This window comes from Lepidochelys kempii, chromosome 12 (assembly GCF_965140265.1).
Source record: "Lepidochelys kempii isolate rLepKem1 chromosome 12, rLepKem1.hap2, whole genome shotgun sequence".
In the NCBI taxonomy this organism is placed as follows: Eukaryota; Metazoa; Chordata; order Testudines; family Cheloniidae; genus Lepidochelys; species Lepidochelys kempii.
In genome coordinates, this window is record NC_133267.1 from 30447314 (window position 1) to 30462609 (window position 15296).

The 15296-nt window shown below is 38.6% G+C and overlaps 1 protein-coding gene across 14 annotated transcripts in view; it reads left to right on the forward strand.

Moving 5' to 3' along the window:
• Positions 1 to 15296, forward strand: part of WWOX (WW domain containing oxidoreductase) — a 695463-nt gene that overhangs the window by 8577 nt on the left and 671590 nt on the right. For all 14 annotated transcript variants that reach the window (XM_073307993.1, XM_073307994.1, XM_073307992.1 and 11 more), the window contains exon 4: positions 388 to 566. In XM_073307993.1, the coding sequence (XP_073164094.1) occupies positions 388 to 566 (179 nt within the window). The remainder of the gene's footprint in view (positions 1 to 387; positions 567 to 15296) is intronic.

Consider the following 15296-nt stretch of genomic DNA (forward strand, 5'->3'; position numbering starts at 1 on the left):
GGAGTGTTCTCTGGAGACATCCACGCAGTGTGCAGTGGCAGTCAAAAAAGCAAACGTGATGTTAGGAATCCTTTTCTGCCTCTTGGGGAGCTGGATTACTTAAGGTGATGCAAGAATCGTTCCTGTTTTGTGGCAGTAGTGTCTATGCTGAACACTATTGCAGCAGAGCTGCAGCAGTGTTTCAAGTGTAGACAAGCCATAACTTGTAAAGGTCTTGACTGAAGTTAAAAAGGAGAGAACAAGTCACATGTTCTCTTAGTAACATTCTTGGTATTAATAAGACCTGCTTTTGGCAACACTTCAGTGTTTCCCTAGTGCTTGCAACCTTACTGCATGGCATCGAAGAAACAAAAATTGTTTGAAATCTTGTTTTTGATTTTTTTACAGCCATATAAACAAAAGGACTACATACCTTGATCCCAGACTGGCATTTACCGTTGAAGATAATCCAATGAAGTCTACTACTAGACAGAGATATGATGGAAACAGTACTGCAATGGAAATCCTTCAGGGTCGTGATCTGAGTGAAAAAGTGGTTATAATCACTGGAGCGAATTCAGGAATAGGTAGGTCATTGTGAGACTTAAGTGAATAAAATATTATGTTTCATCTACTTGCAAGTAGTTTTGACCTAACATTGGTTCGGTATATTTAAAAATGTACGTTCACCCTTTAATTCTGGATTGAATTCACATCCGTTATTATTAAGATTAAGTTGCTTGGAGAATTAGTTCCCCCATATCATCCTGATCAGTCATCTTCTACAGTAGTTTGTTGTGTGGTGGCATTGGAATAGGTGTAGATAGTGTATAGTTAAGGTATTTTTTTTAAATTACCAATCAGGTTTTTTTGCCAATAATAATTTTTGATGGAAGTTTAAGAAGCGCTTAATTAGTTTTCTCTCAGAAGGGGATCCCATACTCCTCAGTCATTTCTCCCCCTCCCCTAGCCACTACCTTGGTTTGAGTCGTTGCCACTGTGATTTGTAGTAAAAGTAAATTGTACAGGATCTCTCTTCTGTTTAATTTTTTTGGAGGAGCCGAAGTTGCTGAGACCCAGTTAGATGGGGACTAGGTATTAAACTTGATTCTCTCTCAGGCCAGTGTAGATAATCCACTGAGCCCTCCAAAGTTTTATTTAAAATTTAAATTGCTGTTCGTCCTTTTTTGTGGTCTACATTTAGAGTTGTAGAACCATCACAACTGCAGTGGAAATATCCTTATGCAAGGTTATAGTTATTCTTAAAACAGAAGCAGATTAAATCAAAAAAATATTTCAAAGATTGCACCCTGGGGACCCATGGCCAGCTTGCAACTCTCTTGAACAATGAAAGGATTTTTGGACCAAGTGTCAGTCTGAATTTCCTTGGTGCAGTTCATCCTAAAATCATTTGAAAGGGAACATTCTCTGAAATAGTATTTTCAGGCTACAACAGGCTCTAAACTTTTCTTATTGTCAGCACGTGTCTTGGTTAAACCTGTTTTGGGGAGATTTTATATCGTTGACTGAATAACTTTAAATTTATGTAAACATTACCAGAGTTTGGCATACTTCTCTAAACTGGCATTACTGTGAATGCAGCAAATTTGCTTTTATAATTAACTAAATTTGTTTAATCAAATGTGCACATTTAAAAGTATGTAAAATTTGGGATGTAAATGAATCAAAGCTTCTCCTGCCCCGCCTTTAGAGTTTTTTAATGTGAGTCAATTGCTAAGAATCTGAAACTGTGTAGCTCAGAAATAACCTAGCTCTTCTCTCTTTTAACCTGGTTCAAGGTTATCATGTGAACCTCTTGAGTGAAACGGTGTTCCATGCTTGTATAGCGATACTGTAGTTAAAGGGTTTGACACCTCATCCAGATCTGTGATGCTTGTGAAAGGTAACTGTTATCTTGAGAGGATGTCTGGATTTGTATTGTGGTTTCTCCTCCTTTTCCCCACCCAATTTGCAGTTCTGGGTGGTCATAGCTAAATTACATGCACCTTGGGACTAAGTGCTTGCTACCAATGGCTGCTATATAATGTTAACCTATCAAGCTAACAGGAAACTACTTTAGAACCCAGTTTATCCGACACTCCATTATCTGGTTCTCCGTATTAACTGAACAACCAGCACGCACAGGGCCAGAAGTGGGTGATCACTCCTTTGGCTGCTAGATGGCGCTGCAGTCTTGGATTTGTCCATTCTCTGCATTATCCGAATTTTTGATTATCCGATCTGGCCCTGGTCCCAATTAGATGGATACATGGGTTCTGCTGCATATTAAGAGGAGAACAGGAGCATAAGTGGGTGTATGAGACTAGGCAGGAAGTATTGCTGCCTATGTGAACTGTTTGAAAATCTGAGTATTTTGTTTTGCCGTTTGCTCATTTTTATTTTGAGCATTTTCCTCATCTTGGGAAATAGCCAAATAAATAAGACTCCCTGTCTGACTGGAACATTTGTAGTATTAATTACACAAGTGCGTCTGAAAAGGCTGCACAGAATAATTGGCATTCAGGACTCTCTTACTCTCATAGAGCAGACACTCAGTAACTCGATTGTACCTGGATGATTAAGATCCCATGGGTGACCTGATCCTTAACCACTTCTCTGTTTATTTTAAAGCCTCTGCAGCGGTCAGGACAATGCAACAAACGTGTGGCATTAGTGGAGTGAACTAAACATTGGGCATGTGCTGCTTCAAATTGTGAGGATGTAAGGTTCAGAAAACCCCAAGTCCAGATGTTTTTCTCAGTTGAACTTATATCACATGTGAAGACATGGCCTATGAGCCTCAAACTTCTTGGGTGCCGTAATGTCTTTGACATCACTGCTGGTTCCATCTCTGCATCCAGCACCAGTTACCAACTGCCAGAGAGCAAGATGTTTCAAGGGTGAGGCAGTTGGGACTTGGGTACAGGGCGATCACATAGAGTCCTGTGCTGTTTGGGCACCCTGAGTTGTCCTGATTTTGTGAGGCCTAAGTGTGAGGCTTGCTTTCTCCTTCACTGCTTAGTTTGAAGGGGAGCTCTTGTACTTTGCTTCCATAGAGCGTGGCTGCTAATGTTCTTGTCCAGGCCTTTGGAAAGTCTTGAAGATCTGTTGAGATGGGGCTATCTAGAATATTGAGATAGGACTAGAAATCATTAAACACTGAATTCTAGTCCCAGTTCAGCCACTGTATGCGGTGTGGCCTTGGGTTAGTAACTTGTCCTCCATATGCATCAGGGATAGTACTTCCCTACCTCGGAGGAGTGTTCTGAGGATTAATTAGTTAGTGGTTGTATAATGCTCTGAAAATCAAGTACTCTGTTCTGTGTTTTTTAGTATGATTGGATGTTCTTGAGGAAAATGCTGCTGTGTTCCACTAGCTAAAAATTGATTAAAAGAAAATCTTGTTCAGCCTGGGCAATTTGAAATTTTATAAGGTCAGAAGCACAAGAAGTTTTTTTTAAAAAAAAAATAAAATATTAAGGCTTCTTGTTTTCAAAATCAGTTTGCAACTTACTTTAAAGACTGATTTGACAGTCTCTGTAAATGTTTCTGCATATCCTGGGTGGGAACTTTGTTTCTTTCAATATGACCGGAAGTTAGCTCCAAAAGGCCAAACATATATTTTAATCACATTACATTGTTTCTTTTTGCTCAAAAATATCTTTTTAACTTCTAAGTTAATGAATTGAGCAAAAAAGATGGAGTTCAAACAAATCTGAGAGCTCATTTTAAAAAAAAACCCAAACAACCCAGAATAAAAACCTTCTTTCATTCACCAACACACATCAGTTGACTATGCTAAAGGTAAAAAACCCAAACTGTTCTTGGGCTGATGTTCCTAATAATTTATTAATAGATATAACACATGGAATCTTATGCAGGTTACTAATTACTAGAATTTTATTGTGTAATCTTCCTGATTTAGTAAATGCATGTGAAAAAAATCACTTCCAAAGTGTATGTCACTGTTGTCACTGAAGGGCAAGGGAGGAAAAAACAAAGATACAGTGTGTAAAAACAAAATGACTTCTGGGGTCTTAAGCATATTGAACATACAACTTCTGTGTTCTGACTGTCATGGGAGCATTCAAGAAGGTCAGATAATTCAGGGAATTGTCACTATAATTCATAAACTCCAGGGAATGCAATCCTTTTCTGGACAAGAATTTTAGATTATCTAGGTTTGAAAAACTTTATTATAGTATCCCAATAAAAGCTGGAACTCCAGCTGAGGGTGTGCATGGGCGACAAACCATTCTGGTGAAATCATAATTCCATTGAAGTCCATGAGAGCTTTACCATTGACTTCAAAGGGACCAAGATTTCACCTTTAGTCTAGGTTTATGTACAGTTGGGTCCCAAAAGCTAAGCAACTAAATCTGTGTGAGGGCAATTAAATAAGTTGCCTGTTTTTCACAGGGACAAAGTTTCTAGGAGTTGTAGGTGCCGTTCACCTGTGAATGCTGAGCCACTTGTTTAGTTACCCAAGTATTGATTTTTGTGCTCAACCTTAGGATCTCATGTTGGCAAATATTGGGTGAAATCTTGGCTCTATCAAAGTCTTTGGCAAAACTACCATTGATTTTAAAAGGACAAGGATTTCACTTACTGTCTTTGACCGCTGTGCTCATCTGTAAAATGGGAAAAATTATATCTACTACAGCAGTCTCTTGTGAAGATTACAGAACACTTGTGTCATTTTTAAAGTGATGTTCCGTATTTTACTTGATGTAAACTGATGTACAGTTCAACAGCTTGTGGCTGTACTACTAACTGTAGAAGTGGTGGTATATTTTCTGCAACTCTTTCTGTATACCCAACTCTCAAATTATTTCTCCCTCCCATCAGATATTTCCTTTAACTTCTATCTTCTTATTTAAAGCTAACAATTAATCCATTGCAGGTTCCACTATGAGGAAAACTTGTTAACAAGAATATGGAATTCAAGTTCAGATTTCTTGGTTTTATCTAATGGCTGCTTTCCCATTTCTTTATTTTTTTTGGTACTTAGTCTTAAAAAAAGTTACCACAAAACATATTAAAGAAATAGTTTTTTTTCCCCCAGAGGTGTGTTTAGGATATACAATGAATAAATGAAAATATGTAAAACTTATGGTGAAAAGAATTTACTAAATATATCCACTAGTAACTTGAAAAGTTAAGAGTCAGCTTTTCTAAAATACTTAGATTTTATCAGGGAGTGAATACTTACTAACTTCTTTAAAATCAAAGCTGGTGTTTGTGTTGTGAGGATGGTAAATATCAAACTTTTTCTTTCTTTAATTTTACAGATCTCTTCTTGTCATGTGATAAACATTCTTTAGATCTTGATTAATTTTAATCAGGATTAAATTTTCATCTTCTAAATATTGGGTCAGAAAAATGTTAATTATCTGTGTGCTGCAACAGTATATTATGATTAATTTTAACTTCAGCCATGAATGGTCTTGTTATATTAACCATCTATTTTCAGATACAGACCCTGTTCATGCAGAGACTTCTTCACACACAAAGTAGTTCTTTTAAAGTCAATGAGACTACTTTCAATACATGGTTAATGCATAGTTAAGTATTTGCAGGACTGGAACCCTAGTTTGGTTACAAAGAAAGAGTCCTTTAGTTTGTATCGTACATACAAATAAAAATAAGTCTTTAATTTTTTTTCCACAAGAGGGCTGTATTGTCCTTTGAAAATATTAAACAAAAGAGAGCTTTTATATTTTTCTCCTCCTCTGTGTTTTTTTGTTAAATACTTCTGAATTTTTGTAATTATCAGCGCTTAAGTTCAAAGTGTGAGAAGTATGTTAGCTGTTTCGTTGCGTTCCAGTCTATAAGAAGATACAATATTTTCAACTTTGTTTGCAGTCAGTTCTGCCAAATTACACAATGTCCATATTTTTAGTAGTATTTGTTTTTAATATCAGGGAGACAATGGTGTGGTTTATATATTTCTGGGAAGCTGAATTACACAAATATTACTATACATTTTAAGGCTTATCTCAGGCTACAATAAATGCCTTGAAACTACATGTACTTCTGCTTCATTTTTTTTTTAACAGTACACATTGGTTACCTAATCTATTGTGAATATTAGACTATGTAAGAACAGTAAAATATAAATGACACAGTACTATTTATGCTGTTTTACTGGCATATTGTAGAGGGACAAAATGTGTATCTTTTTGTGCTGGTGCAGACTTCGGAAAACATTTTTTTTAAAAAGCCATCTTATATGAGATTGTTCTTTTAATCACAAAGTTTCATTTTTTTCTCTTTACAAAACCATTATGCACAGAATCTTTTTGTATTCAAAGAATGAGAAATAGTCCTATTTTGGTTATATCAAGGTCATAAGCAATCTATTAATTACATATCTTAGGGGATGCCCAGATCAAACGCAGGGGTGACCTCAGAAAATTAAAAGCGTTCTTGGCTTTGTGTAGCTTACTTTTTTTTAACCAAATACTGAAAAAATTCCAAAAACTCTTGTGCTGAACATGACTGTCAGTGCTGCATTTTCTTAACTCTTGAGTTACAAAGTCTTTTTTCAGTCCATAAACTTAGTTGATCTGCAAACATTTCCACTATTTCAAAACCAGTGACTGTGTATTAACACTTTTGTGAAATAGAATATTATTTTGTATTGCAGACCCCTAGAGACCCCAGTCAGGAGTGAGGTCCTATTCTACTAGGCACTGTAAATGCATATGAGAGCTTTCATTTTCCACAGACTTGTAGTGTAAAAAGTCAATGCAAAGCTGCAGTATTCAAAAGTTTTGTAACATCATACTGATGCCTAGAATGAGGATATGTTCTTTTAATATATCAAAATTAAGCATCTGCTGTATATTTTATTAATCTGTTTTGGATAACTGGCCCTTGGATTTATAGAGGCTTTATAAAGATTCCCTTCTCTTTCACCCTTGTCTGAACCACCTGTGGTTATAGGTGGGCTCTACCTTGTGCACTGGGGCTTGACTCGCATGTCATTACTAGAACTCTAGCCTGAGACAGCTGTTAATAAAGATTAAATAGAGGGCTTAATTAGTTCCTAGTTTTGTAGTATAGTACTTAAATTTTAAATTCCAGAAGTCTGTCTTGGATTACCATTTTTAACTATAATTTAAGTCTCAAGAGAAGAGGACATGCTTCATTAAGGTTTGTTTATATAAACAAAAAATACACTAAGCAACCTGCATTGCTCATCTTAACTACAAAAATATAGGTAGCAGCTCTATCCCTTTAGTCTTTCTTAAATTGATTTATACTGTACCCATTGCTGACTCTTCTGTTGCTTAAACAAACAAGTAGTATCTGTGCATCATGCTATGGAATTGGGGAATAAATTGTCAGTACTATTAGCTAAAAAAATTAGCTGCTATATACCTTCCTAATGAAATGTATATGGAATGAAGTGTATTCCCAGTAACAAATGCTACAGCTAGGGTTTGTTTCCAAATGACATTTGTGTGTTCCTAAATACATCTCAGTGTTGTAAAACTTTACTCACCCCAAGAAAGTAAGTAAGTATCTATTAATTTGCATACTGTCACCATGATCATAGAATCCTAGAATATCAGGGTTGGAAGGGACCTCAGGAGGTCATCTAGTCCAACCCCCTGCTCAAAGCAGGACCAATCCCCAATTAAATCATCCCAGCCAGGGCTTTGTCAAGCCTGACCTTAAAAACTTCTAAGGAAGGAGATTCTACCACCTCCCTAGGTAATGCATTCCAGTGTTTCACCACCCTCCTAGTGAAAAAGTTTTTCCTAATATCCAACCTAAACCTCCCCCACTGCAACTTGAGACCATTACTCCTTGTCCTGTCCTCTTCTACCACTGAGAATAGTCTAGAACCATCCTCTCTGGAACCACCTCTCAGGTAGTTGAAAGCAGCTATCAAATCCCCCCTCATTCTTCTCTTCCGCAGACTAAACAATCCCAGTTCCCTCAGCCTCTCCTCATAAGTCATGTGTTCCAGACCCCTAATCATTTTTGTTGCCCTTCGCTGGACTCTCTCCAATTTATCCACATTTATGATAATGTATGGGTGATGAGACTTTGTTCATAGATAGTCGTGATGTTTAGGTGATTGTATTTATCACGCACCTTTGACTGTCTTACTTGCTCTCAGCCCACTAATCCATCTCACCTGGGACTTTGACATTTCAAACCCATGATCAGTATAGAACATCTACCATTTTTTGGAAAATCAGTCTGCTCTCCAAAAATCACTCTTTTCAACTTGGTCTTTGCCCAGAAAATTAAAAATCATTTGCAGTGGGCTAGTCACATTCAGCTTTGGATCCATGACATATTTCAGGTTTGGGACCTTCAGGGGAATATGTGAACTTCAGAGCTTTGGAAACTCAGGAATATCTCTCCAGTCGAGTTAAACGAATTGTTATGGTGTATCTATCCCACACAGGTGATGAAAGGGCTGACTGGAACTAGAAAGCTCAATTAAGGTACCTGGAAATTGGGTTTGCCTCTCTCCCTCCCCCACCCCTCCTCCCAAGATGAGTCCCAGCAGTGGAAGGAGCTGAGCATAAAGAGAGGGAGCCCAGAGCAGAAGATAGGTCTCAAGCAAGATGCTGGAGGAAAGGGCAGTTTTCTGCAGTAGTCCCTGGTGCAGGAACAAACACCCCAGAGAAGAAGGGCCAGAAGAGTGCCCTGGGGCCACTATACTGGTTAAGGGACCAGGAATTGGGAGAGAATCCAGAAACCAAGGGTGGATGGACGTTGTTTATGTTGGTCCTTTGTTTGGGCCATTTGAACCCTAGTAGGGGATTCTGGGGCTGAGAGCCCTCCACTGTGAAGGAGGATTAAGACATGAAGAGCCTCGGTTCACCAAAGGCAGCAGAGCAAGAACTTTTTGAGGTACGGTCTTGACCTTAATTGTTTGATTTGAGGTGGTGTTAGTTGAAGAGTGTTGGAAAAGTACAGTATTATTCAAGAGCCCTGGAAAGGGGATGCCTGCAATGCTATCACAAGCCAGACAGACAAAGACACACACAACGCTTACGTTTAGTCCTAGGAGGTCCCAAAGCTTACCATCAAAGCATAGTTTTAGACAGAAAGTCAGTGTATGTAACAGTGTCTATTCTCTCTCTGTATCTAAAGCTTGTACATTTGGACAAAAGCTAAGGGCCCTGCTTTAGTGATACGATGTTTGTGTGCCAGTCCATCTAGTCACATGACACTGCAGGGTTGAGGCCAATGGCAGTTTGTTTTACAGGTGGAATGATATGTCGTATAATCCCAGTAAAAATTCTAAAGTCAAGAATCTTACATTTTCTCTCTAGGGTGTGAGAATTTACCATCATCATAAGTATCAGAATGACTTTAAAGTACCTGGGTTTGTGACAGGCTCCACAACTTGGAACAAATGATCCAGAATCTGCCTTCAAGGAGCTTCATGTAAGGGTAGACGTGTAGCATTCATCCTCTTTGCAGTTCTTAAGACACTTAGATAATAAAGCAGTTCTGATCACTTAAAAAACTTTCTAAACTGCTTATGGAGAGGCTTTTGGGTCTCCAGTACTTGCCAGCTAGCTCCTTCACCGAAAAGCTTTCCTATATAGGTGGAAAATGACATAAACTCTCCTGTACGAAACATATACACTTTATATTTGGGGTATGCCCTGATGCTCTTGAATATCACAAGAATCCTTAATCCTTCTTGGATCTGTAGGCAGAAAGCAAATAAGAATTAAAATAACCACAGAGATGTCCCTTTTGATTACTTCTTTTTTACCTAAATCAGAGGTTGAATAATGTGTTCTGAATCTCCCAGAAAGATCACTTAGTGCATATAGGGAAACATGCCAGACATGGGAGTCTGCTCAGGCTTTTGGCAGAGGGCACAATGCTCTTATTATGAAGGGATGGTGATTTGTGTGTGTGTGTGTGTGTGTGTATTTATATGTATATGTGTGTGTATATGTATATGTTCATGAATGATGATGTAGTTGAGCCCTAACTAGACAGTACAAATAACAGTATCTTTAGTCAAATCCAGATCATATGGGAGGAATAAAACAGACCCAATAAATATCAACGAGGACTATAATGTTAATTATATTAGTCTGATTCTTTAAGTATGTTCACTGTCTCACTATATTACAAAGCTCTTGGTGGTCTCAGCCCACACAGACCCTTGTCTGAGTTTGTTAGTAAGGAATTGCTCACCTCTGCTTTGGAGCTAGAGGACACATTTTTCTTCCCCTCTAGAAACGTGCATACATTTCTGTCTGAACACAGACATTGGTTTATTTTCTAATTTATGTCTTTATCCTTTCTGTTTGTCTCCAGATGAAATAATAGTTAAAATGATTATATGAACCGACATACAACTTCTATAAATGATTCACTAGACATGCTGTCCTGGTCTAGACTCCTTTCCTGATTTGTTGCAAAGCTTCTGAGTCTATTTCACAGTTGGGTGTATGATTTTTTTTTTTTTTTTTTACCCATCCTTCTTTCAAGCAGATAGTACTTTAAGTCGGGGGAGGAGAAGAGGGGGAAATAAGATTTTGAAACCAACGTGAACCACTCAGGCTTGGTTGTTCAGTTGTACTGAAAAATAAGAGCATTTTATTTAAGAAGGATCTTTTTATATGGAACTTCTCTTTTTGTTTTTGGTCTGCTTTGTGCTGTTGCTATTATCTAATGCACACCAGTAGTACTAATGCAACCTTTCATGCAGCAGAGCTCTTTAGATGCAGATTAGCTGATTAAATGTATTGGTTTTTTTTAAACTTGCTTTAATGAAATGCAAACATCAAGAAAACTTGCTTGCATATTGCTTCTACTACTTGCAGTGCCTCTTGGGGTATGTCCTCATTGCATAGTTAACCTGGGCTTCTTCCTTTGTGTTTTAGCCCCCTACCGTCCTCACAGAAAACCCTCTAATCTGGTTTTGGGTGTGTTTGAAGACTGGGCTAATTTACCCATCTGGGGTATAGGTTAGAACCCAGACTCCAGTTTAACTCTGTATGGAATCCTCCCACTTTGCAGTGAGCATGCAGACAAAGTTACTTGAATGCAGATGATCCTCCAGTGTCCTTCCCACAATTCCCCCAAAGGATGGACAAGGTCTCCCACAATTGACTAAGAAAGAGTCCCAGAGCATCTCAGCACAAAGAACTCTGGGATATGCCCTCAGAGACACTTGGGTGAGTCTAGAAACCAGGAGGACATGGTAACACAGATAGGGTTTCGGTGTGAGGATGCTCGCATCCAGTGTAGGCCAATCCAGGTGTTTAGACCTGGGTGTTTATCACCCAGAATAACTGTGTAGTGAAGACTTAGGGCTTGTCTGCACCTGAAATGCTACAACTGCTTCACTGTAGTGCTTCAATGTAGACACTATGTATGCTGATGGGAGGGTCCTGAGAGGCGGTAGCTAGGTTGACAGAAGAATTCTTCCATCGACCTACCGCTGTATATGCTGGTTTAATTATGTTGCTCGGTGGTATGGATTTTATATCCGAGTGATATAGCTAGGTTAATGTCTTAGTGCAGACCAGGCATAAGTCCTTCCCTCCTCAGAGGAGGAAAAAGGAGATCGGGGAGTTAGGGCCTAATTCAGCACAGCCCTCGAGGGAGGCAGCACTCGCCTACTCCGCAGGCCCTGCAGTAAAGGCCCTGCAGAGTCCAGAGGAGGGAGTGTGGCTCTACACTGTTCCATCCATTGAAAGATGCCTTGTTCCCTGATTGCCGAGTCTTTCTCCAGCTCCTTTCTCCCTCTGAGATCAGCCTAGGGTAAACTACATGTTTTGTAGCTTGGATCAAACAACTGGGGAGTGTTCAGGCCTTTACAAATGTGAGAAACTATATTGCCAGTTAACTCAATCTGTTCAGTGGAGTTTTTACCACCTCAAGTTAATTTTATTGTATTGGGGTGAAGGAAGGAGGGAGACTTTGATCAATACATGGATCTTGTGCCCTCACCTGGAATTGTTTACTAGATATCTAGTTGTGGTGGCTAACTCTTGTAGCCTTTTTGATTGGCTTTGTGGGTTGATCAGTGCTGCCATGAAGAACTGCGGATAGGGAGGATAATAGTGGGTATTGTTTGTTTCTGCAGGTTTGGGCTTTTAGTCCTTTTGTGATCAAGAGACTTTCAGATGTAAGCCTGCAGATAGTGGCTTTGTCTACACTGGACTGGTTCAGTTCACTACAGTGGTTCAGGGGTCTGAAAAAACCACACCCCCGAATTACAAAAGTTTTGCCGCTGAAAAGCGCCGGTGTGAACAGTGGTTTGTCGGCAGGAGAGTGTCTACTATCCATGATCAGATCATTTTCTAATCAGGACCTGGCTATTTTGGAGATGATTGCAGGAGTGTGCATACAAAATATGAGAGACATGCACACGCAAAGGTCAGGAAGTCTGGGTCTGTGTCCCGGTAAGCGTAAACCAGTCTTTATCTTTCATGTAATTACTGCATTTCTCAATCTCTCTGTGCCTACTAGATAATGCTTCATTGCTATGGAAGCAGAGAGATGTAAGCAGTGAGAAAGACCTAATATGTCATCAAATTAATTCTTCTAATAATGCAGCCGTGTTTGCCACTTTGTCTGTAGGTGTTCTGAGAATTCTAGTTTTAAATTTCCTAAAAAATGGGGGTTTCTTCCACTTCTGTGGAAAGAGACTGTTGCACAGCTTCATACATTTCGCTTTTGGGGATGCAGCCTGAAGGAGGCCTTGTTTAGTTTCATAGCATTACTTGGCTCCAACAGAATTTATTTATTCTGTAGGGCAAGGAGTGACTCCAACGCTGCAGCTCTTAAGCTTTGTACCAGTTGAGGACATGTCCTGCATGTCATTTAAGATGCATAGTAGTAGCGTGCTTCTCTAGGAGAACTTGAGAGGCCCACAGTGTGTGGGCATGTGGTTGTTCAGGGCACTTTGGGGCAGTGGCCAGGAAAAAGGATAAATTTTGTGGGTAATGGCTTCAAGACAGAATGCGGAGCGTGTGAAGTTCTAAGTTCCACAGATCTGAGATCCCTGTTCTGATAACTCTTACGAAGTTGAAAATTACCATTCATAGGTCAAAGTGTATTTCTAATGACTGAAAATAGTGAGCTGAAAACTGGCTTTTTAAAACTGATTTAATCATATAAAGTGTTAGTTACAAAGGTAAGGACCCTTTTTTGTTTTAAAATATGATTAAACTGCATCATCCTTTTAAATGAAATTTTGTTGCCTAAGATTTAGCTTACGTTAAAGGATTTTTTTTGAATGTATCATTTTTTTCTTTATGTAGCTTAATTTATTTGAATACTAAGCATTCCTTTATTTTACGTATGCCTCTTACGTTGTGATTGTTATAGTCCATAACAGTTAATGAGTAAATTGCATTAGTCAGAAAAGTTCTTTTATAAGGTAGACTGGAAATAGTATCGGATTTTCATATTGCTTTTCTCATGTCCGTCTTGATGAATCTATTTATTACTTCTGTAATGAGTTGTACACATGGTTGGTTAGCCAAGTTATTGAACTTTATCAACCTTGGCTGAAATTCACAATGCATGCCAAACTTCTTGTAACATGTAAGAAATTACATCTTGGCTAAAAGGTTCAATAATGATTACTGTTGTAATGGAATCTTTTCACAAAGAATGGGATTTAACTGTATGCCTCTGCCTTTTTTAATTCATTCTAATACTGAAATAACATGCCTGTAGATCAAATTAATTTATTTATGATACACAATCACATTTCAGAATGTGTTTAATTATCTGTTACGAAAGGGTTAAAAAGACTGGTCTATGTGCCTTGGAGGAACTGGATCTTTCTTGTCAAATGTCTTTCAAAATATTTGACTTGGAAAGGTTTTTCTGCTTATAATAAATGTTAATATAATAACAATACCTTTCATGGGATGTGGAGATAGAAAAGATCTTTTTGATGAATCAATCCATCTCTCTACCAGAGCAGGATTTGTTTCCTACTGTGTCTTGTCTATACACATTCTGAAAGTCAATAGCACTGCAGCATCAGGGTTGACTGAGTGACCTTAGCTGTGCATTTTAGAATTGGTTAGGAGTTTTCCATCAGAAAGATTTTTCCAACAAAAATATTGAAATTTTCCATTGAAAAATTTCCAGTTTTGCTTAATTTCAATTTTCTACTGGGCAAATGGAAATTTTGTGACTTCCTGGCTGCTCACCTGGAAGACTATTGTCACTTTTTTTCTTTCTGCCTGCAGGAAGAAAGTGGAATTGAGAATGGCCTTCAGGTAGGCAGCCAAAAAATTCCACTTTTGGTTCTCCTAGGACAGGATCTTTCTGGGAAACCCTTCCCTAGAAAATATTTCATGTTTTTGAATTTTCATCCCATTCAGGGCAAAATTTGTTTTTCAAAAACACAAAATTTTTCTTGGGAGGGGATTTTCATTTTCTGGGCAACTGAAGGGCATTTGAATTCTCTGCAGTGCTTGTGATTTCTTAAGTAAAACAGAAAAGGAGTACTTGTGGCACCTTAGAGACTATCAAATTTATTTGAGCATAAGCTTTCGTGAGCTACAGCTCATTGCATCTGATGAAGTGAGCTGTAGCTCACGAAAGCTTATGGTCAAATAAATTTGTTAGTCTCTAAGGTGCCACAAGTACTCCTTTTCTTTTTGAGGATACAGACTAACATGGCTGCTACTCTGAAACCTGTCATTAAGTAAAACAGTAACTGTTGATTTACAGGCTTCTTAATATTTGTTTTCTAAGAACACAAGAACAGGCATACTGGGCCAGAGCAGTGGTCCATGTAGCCCAGTATCCTGTCTTCGAACAGTGGCCAATAGGTGCTTCAGAGAGAAAGAACAGACAGGCAATCATCAAGGGATCCATCCCCTGTCACCCATTCCCACCTTCTGGCAAACAGAGGCTAGGGACACTTCAAAGCATGGTTTTGCATCCTGCCCAATAGCCAGTGATGGACCTATCCTCCATGAATTCATCTAGTTCTTTTTTGAACCCTGTTATAGTCTTGGCCTTCACAACGTCCTTTTGCAAAAAGTTCCACAGCTTGACTACGTTGTGTGAAGAAATACTTCCCTTTGTTCATTTTAAACCTGCTGCCTATCAATTTCATTTTGTGACCCCCTGCCTCTTCTGTTATGAGGAGTAAATAACACTTCCTTATTTACTTTCGCCACACCAGTCGTGATTTTATAGACCTGTATCATATCCCCCCTTAGTCGTCTCTTTTCCAAGCTGAAAAGTCCCAGTCTTATTAATCTCGCCTCATATTGAAGCTGTTCCATCTTCCTAATCATTTTTGTGGTTGCCCTTTTCTGTACATTTTTCCAATTTCA